Genomic DNA, 17,964 nt, shown 5'->3' on the forward strand with positions numbered 1-17,964 from the left:
ATCTGTAAAGATTCAGTTGTTAAAACAGTTCTTATGCTGACTGTACGGCGCCAAAGTGCCCCTAGACGGAAGGAAAGCCAGCTTTATTAATTTATTCCCTCTGTTCATCACAGAATGCATTTCCATCAGCAGTGAACTGAGCAAGGGTTTGTATAGAACCGGACTGAGATGTTTTTTTTGCCAGACTGGTTCAGCTGTTTGTTGCAGACCCAAACGCAGGTGTTCACACATGCCAAAACGGAGCGAACTAAAGAAAAAGGTGTGATAAATCCACACCAAACGATGTACCCTGAGAATCCTTGCCCTCTCTGGTGAACTGGTGAAACAGATGACGTTTAATTAGCCCACTACTGTGACATTTTTATTTGTACGTTTCTATTAATATTTATGTTGGTTATAATTTGAAAATGTTTAATTCTTAGATTTTTAAATTATTAATTTAATCTTTTTTCCACTTACGTTTTTATGACTTACAGTGATGTTACTTGCCCACTACGAATTACTGCCTCCCCCTGAGTACAGGCCCATGGCTCATAGGTTGAGAAACACTGTTTTACACAACTCCAGTCGAAATTTTGTAATTTTTGTACTGATGTTGCTTCCAGAGGCCGTTTAGAACTCTCTAGTGAGTGTTACAATAGACGATAAGCCATTTTTACATTAGCGGGTCAGCGCTCAGCGGCCTCGCTCTGTCGATTTGCGTGGTTTACTGCTTTATGGCTAAGCTGTTGTTGCTTGTAGGCTTTCTTTTCACAGTATAATAGCACTTGCATTTGACCAGGGCAGATCTAGCAATGCAGAAATTTCACATACTGAGATGTGGAACGAAGGTGGCATCCTATGACAGTGGCACATTTAAAGTCACAGGGCTCTTCAGTATGAACAGTTTGCTAATGATTGTATATGGTGATTTTTTTCAGCACCCGAATTCTCGTTCTCGAAATCACCTGTAAAAAAAAAAAACAAAAAAAAACAATAATATTTGTGTTTCATAATTAACCACAGTTTAAGTATATTCATTACTCTATAGTTCAAAATGCAGTACCAGTCAAAAGTTTGGACACACCTTCTCATTCAGTGGTTTTTCTTTATTTTTCTTACAACCCCATTTTCAAAAATGTTGGGACGTTCTGCAAAATGTACATAAACACAGAATGCAATGATGTGCAAACCTTTGAAACCTCATATGTAATTGAAAATAGTACAAAGACAACATATCAAATGTTGCACCTGAGGAATTTTATTGTTTTTTGAAAAATATATACCCAGTTTGAATTTGATGACAGCAGCACGTTTCAAAAAAGATTCAAAATGGCCATATATTTTTCAGAAAACAATAAATATTTCTTTGTACTATTTCAATTATATATATAGGGCTTTAATAATATGGACATCGTTGCATTCTGTTTTTATTTACATTTTGCACAGCATCCCAACTTTTTTGGAAACAGTGTTGTATTTTCTATGTTGTAAAACCCCAATTCCAAAAAAGTTGGGACGCTGTGTAAAATGTAAATGAATGTAAATAAAAACAGAATACAATGATTTGCAAGTCTCATAGACCCATATTTTATTCACATAACAGAGCAAATATCAAATGTTGAAAGTGAGACATTTTACCATTTCATGAAAAATATTAACTCATTTAGAACTTGATGGCAGCAACGCATCTCAGAAAAAGTTGGGACAGGGCCATGTCTACCATTGTGTACTATCCCCTCTTCTTTTAACAACAGTTTATAAAGGTTTGGAAAGTGAGCATTGTTTTGCTGAAATATGCAATGCCTTTCCTGTTGTCTAGATGGGAGCATATATTGTTCTAAAATCTCTATATACTAGCTGTGTTCCAAAGCCTAGGCTGCAGCCAAGGTAGTCTGCATTTCTCGGCCGCTACATCATAGGAGGCTGTTTCTAAGTGAAGATTCCTTCGTATAAAGCCTAAAAATGCAGACTACATTCGGAGTGAATTCTTCCCGGCTATCAGTTACCCACAGTTCTCTGTGCATGAATGATGTGAAGGAGGAAAAAAAAACATGAAAATGACAGAAAACAAAGCTGTTGGAGCAGAGCTTGTTTTAAAATGTAAGTTGTTCACATACTTCAGTTAGTCTTTGTTACCTTAGAAAGTATAAAATTAATTTTTTTCAATTAATTAAAGCATTCGCCCACTTTATTTAAAAGTATTTGTATATATGTAGTTTATCATATAAGAACATCTCGCCCATTACTGTGATAAGATGAAAAAGCAACAAACACAATGCAGCAGGCTCCATTTTCTCTCACCAATTCCCCTCATGAGTTTCGCGCTGCTCTAACGATATCACCACGCAGCCTCGTTAGGATTGTTCCATTTGTGTGACCAACAGGCTACTAAGGAGGAGTCTTCGCAGGACAGTCATACCGAGGACCCACACTACCTTGGCTGCAGCCTAGGCTTTAGAACGCAGTTATAGTTTAGCATTAATAGTGCCTATCCAGATGTGCAAGCTGTCCATACCATAGGCACTAATGCAAGAGATGCAGGCTTTTGAACTGTGCGCTGACAACAAGCTGGACGGTCCCCCTCCTCTTGAGTCCGCATGACACTGCATCCGTGGTATCCAAAAAGAATTTCAAATTTTGATTCATCTGACCACAGAACAGAAGTTTTCCATTTGGCCTCCTTCCATTTATAATGAGTTTTGGCCCAGAGAAGATGGCAGCATTTCTGGATTGTGTTGACATATGGCTTCTTCTTTGCATTATAGCTTTAACTTGCATTTGTGGATTGCATGGCGAACTGTGTTCACAGACAATTGTTTCTGGAAGTGTTCCTGAGCCTATGCAGTGATTTCCAGTACAGAATCATGCCTGTTTTCAATGCAGTGCCGCCTGAGGGCCTGATCACAAGCATCCAATATTGACCGTCAGCCTTGTCCCTTGCGTACAGGGTTTTCTCCAGATTCTCTGAATTATTTGATGATATTATGTACTGTGGATGGTGGGACACAGTTTTTCACAGATTTGTGAACCTGCATCTCTGCTTCTGAGCGACTGCTGAGAGATGCTCTTCTTATACCCAGTCATGTGAGTTAGTAGCAAATTGCTCCTCCAGCTGTTTTTTATTAGTACCACTTATTTTTCCAGCCTTTTGTTGCCCCGTCCCAACTTTTTTGAGATGCATTGCTCCATCAAGTTCTAAATGAGTTAATAATTTTCATGTAATGGTAAGACGTCAAAGTCAAAGTGAACTTTGTCATTCAGACTATACAAAAAGCAGTGCACAGCTGAACGAGATTGCGTTTCTCCAACGCCGATGTGCTTAATGAGGCTGTCACGGTCTTCCAGAAGTCTTCAAGGAGTTCTCACTGGTGCTGAGCACTTATTGGCTGCTTTTCCTTCATTTTGCGGACCAACTCATCCCAAAGGGGTCAGGTGATTGTGGAGGCCAGGTCATCTGACACAGCACTCCATGCCTCTCCTTCTTAGAGGTGTGTTTGTTGAAAAACAAATGATGGTCCCACTAAGCGCAAACCACATGGGATGGCATGTCACTGCAGAATGCTGTGGTAGCCATGCTGGTTAAGTGTGCCTTGAATTTTGAATAAATCACCAACTGTGTCACCAGCAAAGCACCCGTCACACTATCATATTCTGGATGGAAGACGTTTGTTTGAATAAGTTTTCATGTTTTGAGTGGGAAGGCAAATCATGCAGAGCTGGTATATTACTTGCTAAAGTAGCTAGTTTTCTAGTGAGATTGAGAGAGCTACCTTTCTAGCTTGTGTGGATGGCAGATGAATTCTAAAAATAGTAAAAGCATGAAAAGCATATGCTTATATTTAAGTGTCATTGTAAGCTTCTGTGCAAGAGCAAACAGCATATCAGATTGTTTAGTGCCCCTGATATGTTTAGTATGGTTCCTTCATTTCCATAACAACATCGAAACACCCACCAGTGGTGAGCAGAGAGATACAGTGCGATGGAATGCAGTGAGAAAAAGTGCAAGTGGACATGTACAGTTACAGCTGTTGAAAGTTATTGCTAGCTAATCTGTCTTTGGTGCACTCATTCCTGTGTCTTCTCAGTTTTTTTTTTTTTTAGTATTTGTTCGTGCCATATTCTAAGGTGTTTTATGTTCGCGAGAGGACACTGGGTCCAGGTCTCAGAGCTTGAGGCGTTGTAAATACAACATGGATCACAGTCACACGCATCTGAATAGCCTTTTTGGATAAAGATCTAGATTTGCATGCGGTTCTGACAGTCATGTACAACTACTTGTGACTAAGAGCCCAAAAAAACAAACCAGAATGTCAAGACACAGTTATGTTGAAGCTAGGGTTGTGAATCTTTGCGCTGACAGTTTATTGATAAGATTCATTAATTGTTAGTTTTCGAATTGATTTTATTTGAAGTGATTAAATTAAGTAAAGAATGTCAATCATTTTACTTCCTGATGAAGCACTCCCTTTAAAACTGAACCATCTCCCTGCTTATTTGCAAAAATATAAATAAATAGAAGAATTAGAAAATATATATTGAAATAATTACTGAATACTGTCTGCTTCTAAAATACTTCTTACTCTGACAGCAGACATTTTTGAAAGAGTATTTTTGAGCTGCATAAAAATGAACTTGATTTATCAAAACTTCTTGGTACATTACATTTTGCCTCATGGCACACCAGTGGAGAGCCATACCTTGCTGTCCATACCTGGCATACCAACTTTCGTGAATGCTATGTGCCGCTAGGGGGCATTTGTTAGTGTACTGAGTGTGGGACTTGCACTTGGACAGGCTTTGACTATGGCTTTGGTCACTGGGCTAGAAACACAGCCGCTTGGTCTTCACCATTCTGTTGGGACTGTGAGTTCTGGATGACTGCCAGAGTTGGTAGTCACTCAGAATCTGTAGGTAGATTCTTAGACAACAATAATTGTGTGAATACGTCTCACATCACTACATATGTTCATACAAGACATTGACCTGCGTGCAGTCCACTGTGCTTGAATAGTACCACAAGCAGTCAACTTGAAGAAAACTCAGTTAAATTTGGACTAGTGTTCTACATTGTAGAGATTTGAACTCTTTCATCTTTGTATATAGGAGAGGCTTCAGTTCTGGCCACATTTGACGTAACTGTAGGAAAGAAGAAGGTACCTGTGGCTGGCTGCAGGGTTCAGAAGGGCCAGCTGGACAAGAAGATGAAATTTCGACTTAACAGAGGAAAAAAGATTCTCTGGGAAGGTATCTTTCTTTCTTTTTCACTGAAGCAGCAACTATTGTCCCAATCAATAATTGCTGAAACAGCATTTCAGGTACCCTATGGTACCCTATAATTCTAAGTTTAGAGGGTAGGAAACATGATAAAGCCCACAATTTAGTGATTGAATGTTTAGGGTAGTTGTAGTCCATCAAGGTCTAAGGGTCTTGCGAAGTACAGCATGCCCAACAGTTATGTAGTTTGGAGCTGTTATGTCATGTAAAGCCTGCAGTGATTTGGGTTTTAATCATTTGTCTGCTGGAAAAAAAAAACTAAACCCAAAGATGTCCAGGGATTTAAAAGCTGAGGCAACCCATGTTGTGCTGCCTGATTTTGCTATGTTTAGCCTATTGTCTTCTGTAGAACTGATTAAATTAAATATCACATTATAAATAGCTATAGGCAAAAAAATGTTTAAGCAAAATATTTAGCTTGACAAAGTGAACTGTTTGATGGCTCTTCAAGGCTACTGGTGTCTTATCTCTACTGAATAATACATTTACTCTTGCACAACAACTAACTGTCCTGATTTTAACCTAAAATAACATTCTTTCATTCACTATAATAAAGAGAATCATAACTTCACTTAATTATTATTATTAATTATTAATTATACTTGTGGTATCTGTAAAGCAGCATAAGGGCATAAAGGAATAAACATACAAAATCTTATTGCAACAAAGGATAACACTACAGTTGAAATTATCCAAATTAGCTAAACTAGCACATTTACAGAAATGTTGAATAATGTGTATTGGTTGTCCTTATAAGTCTAAATCAGTTAGACTAAACATTCAAAAAGAATTTTCAGCTAAGCAACCTTTTATTAATATTAATATATAAGTGCATCTTATCCTGAAAAAAACAACGGTCACAGGTCTAAATGACTAGAGAATCTTTGCCTCTGTAGTCATAAAATCATTTGAGACTGGTATCAGTATGCATGTAGGACATGACAAACCCCCTTTTGGATCCCCTGCTGTTTGTCTATTGGGTCAACAGGTACATAGATAATGCAGTGAACATGGGACTTTGCCTCTTCCTTTAACACCTCGACCATCCAAAGACGTGCAAGAATTCTGTTTTTAGAATTCGGCTCAGCTTTTAATACTGTTTTGCCACAAATTCCCACTGTACACTTTCACAGCTCAGCCCGCCTGCTTCAACCTGCCAGTGACTCATTAGTCTCCTCACAGGCAGAGAGCAGCAGGTAAGGCCGGTAAAATTCTCATCAGGCACTTGAACCATCAGTACTGCTCCCTCACCCTAAAGATGTATTCTCTGATTACTCAGCCATGCTGTGGTAAAACTATTGTTGCCTTTAGCTTGCTGACTGGGGCTTGGACCCAAATTTTCTGTAAATCTACTTTGTGACAACGCCTGTTGTAAAAAGTGCTACATAAATACAATTTCAGTTGACTTGAGAGATGATGTTACTTGCTACTATCATGGACGTCCTTGCAAAAGATGTCATCTAGAAGGCATATGTTGCTTCAAAATGTACAACCCCATTTCCAAAAAAGTTGGGACGTTGTGCAGAATGTATATAAAAATAGAGTGCAATGATATGCAAATCATGTAAACCATAAACCAAATGTTGAAAGTGAGAAATTTTATTGTTTTTTGAAAAAAAATGCCTACTTTGAATTTGATGCCAACCATACGTTCCAAAAAACGTTGGGACAGGGGCATGTTCACCACTGTGTTTCATCACTACTGCACTAATGCACCGCTATACCATTATGAATACTGGCTTTTGAACTGTGCACTGATAACAAGCTGAGTGGTCTCTAGTCCATGATTTCCATGTACCATGAATGTTGATTCGTCAGACCACAGGACGCTTTTCCACTGCCCCTCAGTCCTTTTTAAATGAGCTCAGGCCCAGAGAAGATGGCAGCATTTCTGGATCCTGTTTATGTACAGCTTCTTCTTTGCGTTTTAGTTTTACCTTGCATTTGTGGATGCAGCGACAAATTGTTTTCACAGACATTGGTTATCAGAAGTGTTTCTGAGCCCCTGCAGTGATTTCCACTACAGAATCATGTCTGTTTTTAATCCAGTGCTGTCTAAGGGCCCAAAGATCACGGCCAGCAAATACTGGTTTTTGGCCTTGTCCCTTGCACACAGAGATTTCTCCAGATTCTTAGAATCTTTTAATGTTATAATGTACCGTAGATGATGAAAAGCAAAAGTTCTTTGTTATTTTCTGTTGAGAAACATAAAACTTTCACCTGCCTTTTGTTGCTCCCGTCCCAACTTTTTTGGAATGTGTTGTTGGCATCAAATTCAAAATGGGCATATATTTTTCAACATTTGATATGTTGTCTTTGAAATATTCTCAATTAAATATAGGGTTTAAATGATTTGCACATTATTGCATTTTGTTTTTATTTACATTTTGCACAGCATCCCAACTTTTTTGGAAATGGGGTTATATATCTTTCAGCGTTAATGGTAGATGTGCAAGTTTCTCAGTAATACACCCCCGAACTTTTACAACTCAGCCTGCCTGCTTCAGTCTGGACAGTCCTTTTCATCTTTGTCCCAGAAAACATGACATCTGTTATTTCTATGAACAATCAGAAATTTTGACTCAGTATACAGACAGCAGTATACATTTCCACTATGTCCACTTCAGTACATTTAAAATGAGCTCAAGCCCAGGGAAGTCTGTGGTGTTTCTGGATGTTGTTAACATATGGCTTCCAATATGCACAGTAGAGCGGAAGCCATACGTGTGTGGATAAAGTGATAAATGGAGTTTATTGACAGTGTAGTATTTCTGAGGCTGTATGTTGATGTCCATCACAAACATGATGGTTTTTAACGCAGTGCTGTCTGTGGGATCGAAGATGACTGGTATTAAGTTGTGATTTTTGGCCTTGCACATTACGCACAGTGATTTCTTAGGATTACCTAAAACTTTTGATGATATGAACTAGGACTGCAACAAACAACTATTTTGATAGTTGAATAATCTATCACTTGTTGAAATGAATAATCGATTATTCTGATTATGAATTGCTCAATTACCAAATAACTCTTATGTAGCTATCAGCATTTAAATTTAGGTTTAGGTTGTTTTATGCATTTGCTAACTAACAATGAAGACAATAAAGATTAATACCTAATTAAAAAATTCCCTGTTTTTAAGAACTTGCTTGCTAATTCAAAAGATAACACACAAACATGAGTGTGGCTCGCTTTCCCTCCATTATATAATCCTTTCCCGCTTTCTGGGAGCAATATTTTTGAAATAGTATTATTTTGAACCTTTCTTAACCTGCCACTCTGTAATGGTACTGAACACACTCCAGCAGCAATGTTGACCATTCCAAAATAGCCGTTGACGTGCCTGGCTGTACCCAGCAGCCATCTTCAGTCATAAACATGAGTTGTGTTCAAATTCGGTAAGCAATGACAAACGTTTGTGGCAAAATTATTCTCTATGAACAGTTCAATCTGAGCGACTTCGTGTAAACATTCCATTTTAATGTTAACCCTTCATCCAGCTGCCTTGTATGCTCCTGGAGAACTACCTCCTGAAACTGTTTGCAAGTGATGGCAAATGTTAGCGGAGAACTCAAAACAAACAGAAACTGCAACTGTTTGAAAACGTTCTTCTATGTTTGCCGAATTTGAACGCACTTGTTGCCTCAATGTTAGGACAACAATGCAGTTTTTAAAATGGTAAACGTACTTTGGAATGTGAATAGGCTTGTTTTAAACTGTACATGCTTCTCCGTTCCAACTCCATTAATGATTCCAAAGAACATGCATTTCAAAATGGAAAATGTTACAGCTCAGCTCATAGCATGAAGTATGATGGCTTTTAACATTAATATTAGCTTACTAGCTCACTAGCACAACCAGCTAAGGTCAGCTTTACAAATAGCATAACTGACAATTTTTTTGGAGTTAAGCGTGAAATTCTTCCACACTTTTCGCGTGTTTGTGTGCAAAATAAAATTTCACGTGTGTGTCAAGTCGAACACTGGAGTTCAGCCTGATCTTTTCAAGAGGAACCCTGTCTCTACAGCGTCACGCTACATGTAAAACAGTGTAGCCTTGCAATCTCTACACCCCAACATTCCCACACAAAGCCATTGCTAAGACAGTGGGACTCTAGCAAACCACAGTGAGAGCCATTATCCACAAATGTAAAAAACCTGGAAGTGGTGTACAGTGGTGAACCTTCCCAGGAGCAGCCAGCCTACCCAAATTTCACCAAGAACGCATGGACGTTTCTGGAAGATATGGGTCCTGTTACATCTGGCATAAAGCTAACACCACATGCCACCATAAGAACATCATACCAGCAGTCAAGCATGGTGGTGGTAGTGTGATGGTCTGCAGGACCTGGATGACTTCTTGTAATTGATTGATCCATGTATTCTGCTCTCTGCCAGAAAATCTTGAAGGACAATGTCCGAACAGGGTTTTGGAATAGCCGAGTCAAAGTCCTGACTTGAATGCCATTGAGATGCTGTGGCAAGACCTTAAATGGGCAGTTTGTGCTTGAAAACCCTCTGATGTAGCCAAATTAAAACAATTCTGAAGAGTGGGCCAAAATTACTCCACACCAGAATGACGGTGTCAATCCTCAGAATGTAAAAAAAGTATTGAACTGTAATAATCAGATTGGCGTTTGTTCTGAATGTAGAATGAATTTCTAGGAATGAATATAAGGTCTCTAGAGGTTGACACCAAACTACACCTCTATAAAAATATTTCTTTGAGTAAAAATTATTTACCACATCAACAATTATTGCATGATAGCTCTGATATTTATTGTAACATCACTGCTTATATAAAGAATTCCGTTTTCTGTAGCTTGCACAAATGAAACCCATAAGTGAAAAAGTAAGCTGTGCCCCTGCCTTACACCCTTTCACTCATGAACAGCATTGTTCGTGCTTGACACGCTGTTTTTATACTGTATTCTTTTTTGTTTTATTTTATTCCATATTGCTACCTCCTATCTGATTGCTGTATTCTGCACTTCAAATATTTTTATTCACAGTTGTATGCATGAATGTCTATAAGTATGGGTGGGTGTGTCTGTTAGTGTGGGTGTGTGTGGGTGTGTGTGTGTGTGTGTGTGTCACAGCGTGTATGCATGGTAGAGCATGATAGGTATGGATGTCTATTACTGTATATGTGTGGAATTTCTGTTTGGAATGTGTGGTTGTCAATTACAATGTAACCATGATTTGTGATTCTAAGAATGACATTTCATTGTGCATCCCTAAAAAAGACCTTTTTTATTATTTAGAATTGGTAGATATTTGACATAAATATTTTTCTCAAATCTGTGTGCCACAATTGTTGACACCCCTTCATTTAATACATTTAAGCCCCCTTTGCTTGTTGCCAAAAAAACTGTAGAACACAGTCCTACTGAAAGTTCCAGTAACATCTGGCAAACTTTAATCGCTTGAGTTTGTTGGTCCTTGATAGCAAAGGCTTTCTTCTGGCAGCCCCCCCCAGCCAACTTGTGGTTAAATAGGTGTTGTTTAATTGTAGTTTGGGAGATTTTCTGACCCCAAGACCTAACTAATGTCTGCAATTCCCCATCTCGGATCCTTGGAATTCTTTGTCCACTCGAATGATCTTTCTCACTGTTTGTGGGGTCAATATAGACATATATTGTCTTCCTGGTAGATTCTTAATATCTCCAGTTGTTTTAAACTTTTTTAATTATTGCCCAGATAGTGGAAATGGGCATTTTCTACTGTTAAGCTATTTTCTTGTAGTCATTTTCTTATTTCCTGATTTCTGCAGCTCAACGATCTTTTAGCGCACATCATTGCTGTATTCTCTGGTCTTTTTCATAGTGATGGATGAATAATGGAATTTAGCCTGTGTTTCATCTCATGTATATTCTCCAGTGAAACAGGAGGTCAAGGCTGATACACATTCATTTTAGATTTTTTTTTTTATTATTTATTTCTTGACTAGATTGTTTTTATTTTATTTTTTTTGTTCAGTCATTATACGTTTAAATAAAGGTTAGATTTATATATAAAATATAATTAGATTTATATATAAAAGTATTTAAAGTGCAGAATGCAGCAGCTGGATATGAGGTAGCAATGCTACAAAACAGTAAGTGCATCGTGAGTGTTACAGCATGAGGAAGTCTGGCGTCTGTTGTTTTAATCCTCATTTGACATTTTAATCCTCAAGTCCCTGCCTGAAAGGAGGAGCTGAAACAAGTGATGACCAGGGGGCAATAAGTCCTACTTCTGGAGGTGTACACATCAAGCAGGGTGGGTATATTAAGCCTTAAATGGCCAAGGCCCACCATTGGGCCTAAAGTTTTATTACACACTTCTGTAACCTAAGAATAGCCCAACCAGTTTGCACTGAAGTCCCTGTAGTTACTGTGCCTTAGTATTTAATAAGCCTGGGATTTTAAGGGATTAATACTACAAGTCTTTTCTGTAGATATGATTATGTGCTGTAGTTTGCTTGGTGTCACGAGAGTTGCACTAGACTGTGATAGAAGTGGTGGTGACAGACTTTGTAAGAGCTGTACAAAACTGAGTTAGCAGCCATTGAGGTAGGTTTGTGCAGGAAGTACTTCTTGTGCTGGGCTTTATTTATGATTGAGTTAATGCTGATGTGCCTCTTCAGGTCACTGGTTGTTCTTGTTCCCAGAAATGACTTTACAGCCATTATTCTTGTTGAGAATTGTGAGAGCTAGGGGCGATGGAGAGTCCACCACCGTTTCCATTGTTTTAAGTGTGTTCTAAGTTGTTATAATTGCTGTAGAGGACCAGTTGTACCACACATCTATTAGCAGACCCATAACCATCTCAGATGAGATCGATGACTGTAGTGTCATCTGCAAGCTGTAGGATTTTGATAGAGGGATCTTTGAAAATGCAGTCATTGGTGTACAGTGAAAAGAGCAGTGGGTACAGCATACACTCTTGTAGGAAAGCAGTACTGATTGTTTGAGTGCCTGATGAGAACTGCCCCAGCCTCATCTGCTGCTCTCTGCCTGTGAGGAAGCTTGTGATCGACTGGCAGATGGAGGCAGGCAAATAGAATTGCCAGAGTTTATTGTGGAGCAGTTCCAGAAGATCAGTATTAAATGCTGAGCGGAAGTCTAAAATCAGTTCAAAACCATGTTTACTGCATTGTCAAATTTATAATTTCACATAATTTCATTCTTGATCTTGATATTGAGATTTGTCAGTTTACAGTTCTGTTCATCATTCTAGAAGGATCTTACACTAGTTTTCTCCTTTATTCAGATTCTCTGTTTTCTACTCATTTAAAACCTGTGAAGGTACACGGGACAGGCATGTTAGAATTGTATTAGATTTTATACATATATCTGGAACCAAATGGATTTCCTATCTTATCTTTTGATTGTGAATCTATTTTTTAGCTAAACCTAAAATTTGACATTAGCAGTGTCTGCCTACAGCTTTAAAGAGCACTTGGAAAAATTACCAAATGCTTTACTGTTAACTTACCAAATAAAAGAAAATAACTAAACTTAAGACTTTATATTTACAGTTTATCAATACTGTCCAGACAGCCATTGAAAAGGCCGTAAAAACCTGTGAGTTGTATCAAGTCAGTATCACCAATGCCAATTTTAGAAGCTCCACTGCATCGCTGAGCAGCACATATTAAATGGAAATATTTTTAGTTCGAGGCTTTAAAGTGTCTGGATTGGCAGTTTGTTATAAGGTCCAATTTATGTAAATGCATTTGAAGTTTAGACTGCATGATTTCATTTCACACCAACATTCTTTGATATAACAGCAGTTATTGTGCCTTAGTTTGCTTTTGTTGTAGAAAGCAGCTGCCCCGCTGACTAAAATACCCAAAAAGCAGCTGGACTATGATACATCAGAAGTGATGCCTGCTAGCATAGACAGCCTAATTTTCAGCTAATCTTTTGCACTGTATATTATCAAATACTAATTGGCGCAGACAAACATAAAAAAACACAATACAAGGACCACTGAACCAACATTGCTATCCCCTGGTGCCATCTTAGATAGAATCTAAGCTGATTATTAAAATAATAGTTAGTTGCAGCCCTAAATCATAGCTAACGCAATCGTCTGTTGACTTTAGAGAAATGTACCAGAATTTTACTAGAAGAAGTAATTCTAGAGACAAATGCAGGTACACAATAGAGAGAGAAGATAGAATATCTAGAACTTCTTAAGACACAGATAATATTTGTAAGTGAATGTAAGTAGTAGGGATGTAACGGTACACAGAAGTCACGGTCACACTGGGGTTTGGACATCGCAGTTAGGATCAACAGGGAAAAAAGTAACAAAAACACAATGCATAAGGCTATATTTCTTTTTATTTATTTTGAACAGACTGTAGTGCAAGTTACCTTGGTAGCTTCCTTCCTTAACTCTCACTCACTGTTCAAGCACCTCAACTTATCCTCACAGCTGATCAGGAGTTACAAGTTATGAGTCTACTGCAGTTACCCCTGATAGACCGAATCATTTTGCACTAGCTGCAGACGAAGCTCCGTGAACTGGCGCTGCTAAAAACTTACCAATGGTTTACATATCAAGGGTAGAACTCACGCTTGTTAAATCTTTGCACATACCACATATTCTCCATATGATGCATGCACCAAACCACAACGTCCATACTGTGACGTTTCGGGACAAAAACGTGTAGCGTTACACCACTAGATATTAAAGGAATTCTTTAGCAGATGAAATGCAAATACGCATGTATGAACTGTTAGGCTTTGTGGACAACTAATTAAACTATGAGGCAATGATCCTCACTTGTGAAATTTTACAATTAAAGAAACAAAGATTGCCTATGTTGTCGTTAGCTGACCAATTGCTAATTGCTTTCGCTATGTCAGTAGAGTAGTGCTAGCCAATCATGTTGTCATTCTCCTCCATACATTTTCCTTGTAACATTGCATGAGTGCCAGCTGAAAAATCAAAAATCAGGACCAAGAGGAAACCAGAGACAGTCACAGAGGAAGCACATTGGTTTTAATGCAAAAGTGATACTTTGTTACATCTTATGTTAAAAGTTTGTAAATAAAACTGCATTTTTCAGAGAAATAATGCAAAAACTTTACTCAGAGAAACTAAGACATGTCATCTGTGGATCTCCTGCCAAGTTTTGTAAAATGTGGCTACCATTTCTTGATTGTGTGCATGCTAGGGAGTAACCCTAAACTTAAACGTTTCACTCGGGGTGGCTTCACTGTTACACAATAAATAAAAAGTTAAAATATTTATTTAAAAAATGTGTTTATCAGTAAGTTTCTTTTTTTTCCCTAGGTTCTCTGACTGCACTAAAACATCACAAGGATGATGTACAGATTGTGAAGACAGGCATGGAGTGCGGTATTTCTTTGGATAAGGTCATTGAGTTTAATGTTGGAGACGAAATAATCTGTTATGAGGAGATTGAAAAACCACAGAGAATATCTTGGGATCCAGGGTTTTAAAGGACTGTCTAGAAAAACAGGGAAATCCTCAGCCTCAAGGAGACCACTGTTGCCTACAAAACATTGTTGCACGTGTCAAAGTATTCAAAAATGTTTGGTAGGTTCTCCAGATTTCACTGACTACTTGAGTGTAATGTAGTTAATGATTAAAATAAATTTGTAAGAATGCAACATTTTTTCCCAAGTAACCTTCCATGCTTGGATTGTTCAGGTCATCCTGAAATGCAACGCAAAATCATGTTTTATTTCAATTGAGTGAGGGTAAAATTCAACATGGGCAGAATCAAACTATTCTATATTTATTAAGTGAACTACTTTTGTTGAATAGTATGCTCATATATGTGACTAAAGCATATGCCCCTTGTTTTTATTGATGTTTTGCTTTCATTTCATTTTGGCTCAGTTAATGTGTGGTCATGGAAAGAATGCAGTGAACATGCTTTGTTATAAGTTATGCTTGTCAAAAATTAGGAGCATGACAAAAATATTCTTCACATTTTAATGCATTGTACTTTTTGTATTGCAATTTCATATTAGCATGGATAATCTTCCATGTATTATGTGAATAACATGCATTGTCAGCCAAAGGCACTTTATTCTGCTCAATGGCCCTGGGGCAATGTCAGTCTTTCAGGATTGTAGTAATCAAAAATGTTCCAAAGCTTATACGTTTTGTCCTATGGACATTCTTCTCTCAATTATTACTGGATTTAAAACAATTTGTGTTTTTAATGTTAATTCAGTACAGACTCTCTATACTGTAATACACCCTGATAAGCTGATTTAGGCTATCAAAATATCCTAATTATTCTTTTAATGATGGAAACATTTTCAGATAAGAACATTTTTCAGGTTCTTGTTCATTTTTATTTGGTGCAGGAAACCTTAAATGGTTTTGAAGGTGGAGCAGTTATTATGGGAAATGGAAAATTCTCTACCATTTAAGGTGGAATGGAAAAATCTTATCAATAAAAGGCAGATTTCAGCTTCATAGTTTCAAAGCAGGTAGTATTTTTTGATAAGGTGATTTAAGCTATCAAAATATCCTATCTAGATAAATATGCCCTACAGTAGGACATTTCAGTAAGCTTTACTTTTGTCTTGCTTAGTGACATCAAACTGATGCCCAGCAGCATTAGCTTGCATGTAGCAATATTAGTCCTATGACTGTTTAACGACTTCATAATTCTGAGGATCCAGGGAGAAAAATGTACACAGGACAAAGCATATCAGGTTCTGAACTATTTGATTTATGAAAGTGTGCAATAGAGGTGATATTTTTCTTTTGAAGGCCCTATTCATTTTGGCCATAGAAAATTCTACAAAAGCTGTTTGAAAAACACCAATTTTAAACTAGTCACAGTTTACATCTGATAATCTCAAATCTGGTTTGAAACAAAACCTGCAGTCTGAAAGCAAATATTTATCAAAAGTAAATGCTGCAAAATGTAATCAATCCATCTAGGCAGAATTTCTGTGACTCCATTTGCTGCAAATTGAGACTAAATTTGATGCAGACATACAAAAAAAATACTCTGAAGAAGGATGCCAATTGTTATCTATATCTTACAATATTGAATCATGTATAAATTATGTAAACCTAACATAGCTCTCGCTCAGTTTAAATAAAAAAATGCAAATGGTATTAAAATACTCAAGTTTTTAGTCTGAAAAAATATATGATGAATATAAGGCACTCTAACATTATGCTTTACATACATTTTCAAAATAGCGCAATGACAATAATGTATCATCCAACTGACACTAAACTTGAGTTATCTGCTCAATGCCTAATGTTGAAATAGAGTGCAAAGGTCGGTGGACTTGTGTTAACAGTGGGGTGTTAAAACAACAATTCCACAAGCTTCATAATCTTAGACATTGAAAAAAGGGCTCAGGAGCTCAGGGTGCAAGGCTAGTTCAAACCCAAACTACTTGCCTCCCTCAAGTCCAGTTGCAGGATTAAAGACCCAAGACCCCATTCAACATTTACAGTATAACCAAGCATTACCCCAGTCCCTCACTGTTACATTTTTGCTGAACACCAAGAAAGTGCAATCCGATCATTTCAGTTTTTGGGCTTGGTACGAAATGTCATTTCAGAATGAGAGAACATTTAAAATTGATACAGGCATGCTTACAAGCACCGATCCACATATCAAGTCTGATACACTAGACACTACCTTTTTCCAAAATTCAGTAAACAGGTGGACATTCCCGAATCATATGGATAAAAGTACCAGGGACCTTCATAGGGCACAGGCTGCATATGTAGCCGGTCCTCTCAGCTCAGAGCTGAAGCTACACCAACCTCTCTCCAGCAGTGCTCTAACCAGACTGAAGAGAGTGTGTGTGACGCACCAGATGACATCACAGCAACGCCCACAAAAATATATAAAATAAAAAAATATATATATATCCCAATTTAATCTATTATTTAAATAAATGCAAACAGAGGAGGCATGAAAATTTTTAGGGAAACATAATGAAAGAAAATAAAACCCGTTACATTCTCCTCCCTCTGACTTCACTAAAATCTTCAAAGCTACTCACATTGGACCAGCATAAGCTCACATGAATCTATTCTATATTCTGCGATGAGTGCAACCTTTTTGAAGGTTAAGAAGAATTTTAAGGGTGATCAGGCCTCAATAAACTTCCTAGAATAGTATGATGCCGTGTACACCATACAACCTACTGACTGTTCACTAACAAAGTGGTCCTTTAGGAAAAGTGTGACAACAACTTAAAGTAGTATAATCCCCACTCTTTCTTTCTTTGTATTTTTTTTTTTTAAACAATGTAAGTAACGACTGGGTTTTTTTGCTCATTGAATTTTTAATAGTCTTAAAGCTGAACTGCTTTTGGGCCATTGTTTCAATTAGACGGTTGACCTTTTTCACTACCCTACTAGTCCGTGTGATCTGACAATTTGTATTTTCTACACCTGGACCATCTTGGTCTGTTCCTTGGCCAGGTGCTGACAGGCGAGAAATAATTCTGGAATCTGAGTTGTGTGGGTCTCTGGAGTCTGTGTCAGGAACACTGTAGTCACTGTCCCTGTTATCTAAGTCAGTGTTAGTCTGAGGTTGAGGACTTTCTGAAGTCGAACTTCTGCCATCAGAAAATTTACCACACTGACCAATCTGTCTTGACAAGTTTTGGTTCTCCTGACTTAACTCAGTTTCACTCCCACACCAGGACCTTTGTCCTTGAGGGTAACTTGACCCTTCCAGCACCCACAGGC

General features: G+C 37.8%; 1 protein-coding gene across 4 annotated transcripts in view; it reads left to right on the forward strand.

Annotated features, from left to right (window-relative positions):
- mtif2 (mitochondrial translational initiation factor 2) overlaps nucleotides 1-15,963 on the forward strand; it is a 42,517-nt gene extending 26,554 nt beyond the window's left edge. The window contains exons 13-15 of one of the 4 annotated variants that reach the window (XR_005007262.1): nucleotides 5,086-5,226; nucleotides 11,435-11,517; nucleotides 14,548-14,774. Coding sequence is in view for 3 of the 4 variants with exons in the window: in XM_036570573.1 (XP_036426466.1) it covers nucleotides 5,086-5,226; nucleotides 14,548-14,717 (311 nt within the window). In the remaining variant the exon portion in view is untranslated. Of the gene's footprint in view, nucleotides 1-5,085; nucleotides 5,227-11,434; nucleotides 11,518-14,547 lie in introns of all 4 variants that reach the window. The other 3 variants (XM_036570573.1, XM_036570576.1, XM_036570575.1) reach the window with 3 other exon arrangements.
- Nucleotides 15,964-17,964: the final 2,001 nt, after the last annotated feature.

The sequence above is a fragment of the Colossoma macropomum genome, unplaced genomic scaffold (assembly GCF_904425465.1).
Source record: "Colossoma macropomum unplaced genomic scaffold, Colossoma_macropomum, whole genome shotgun sequence".
Lineage (NCBI taxonomy): Eukaryota > Metazoa > Chordata > Actinopteri > Characiformes > Serrasalmidae > Colossoma > Colossoma macropomum.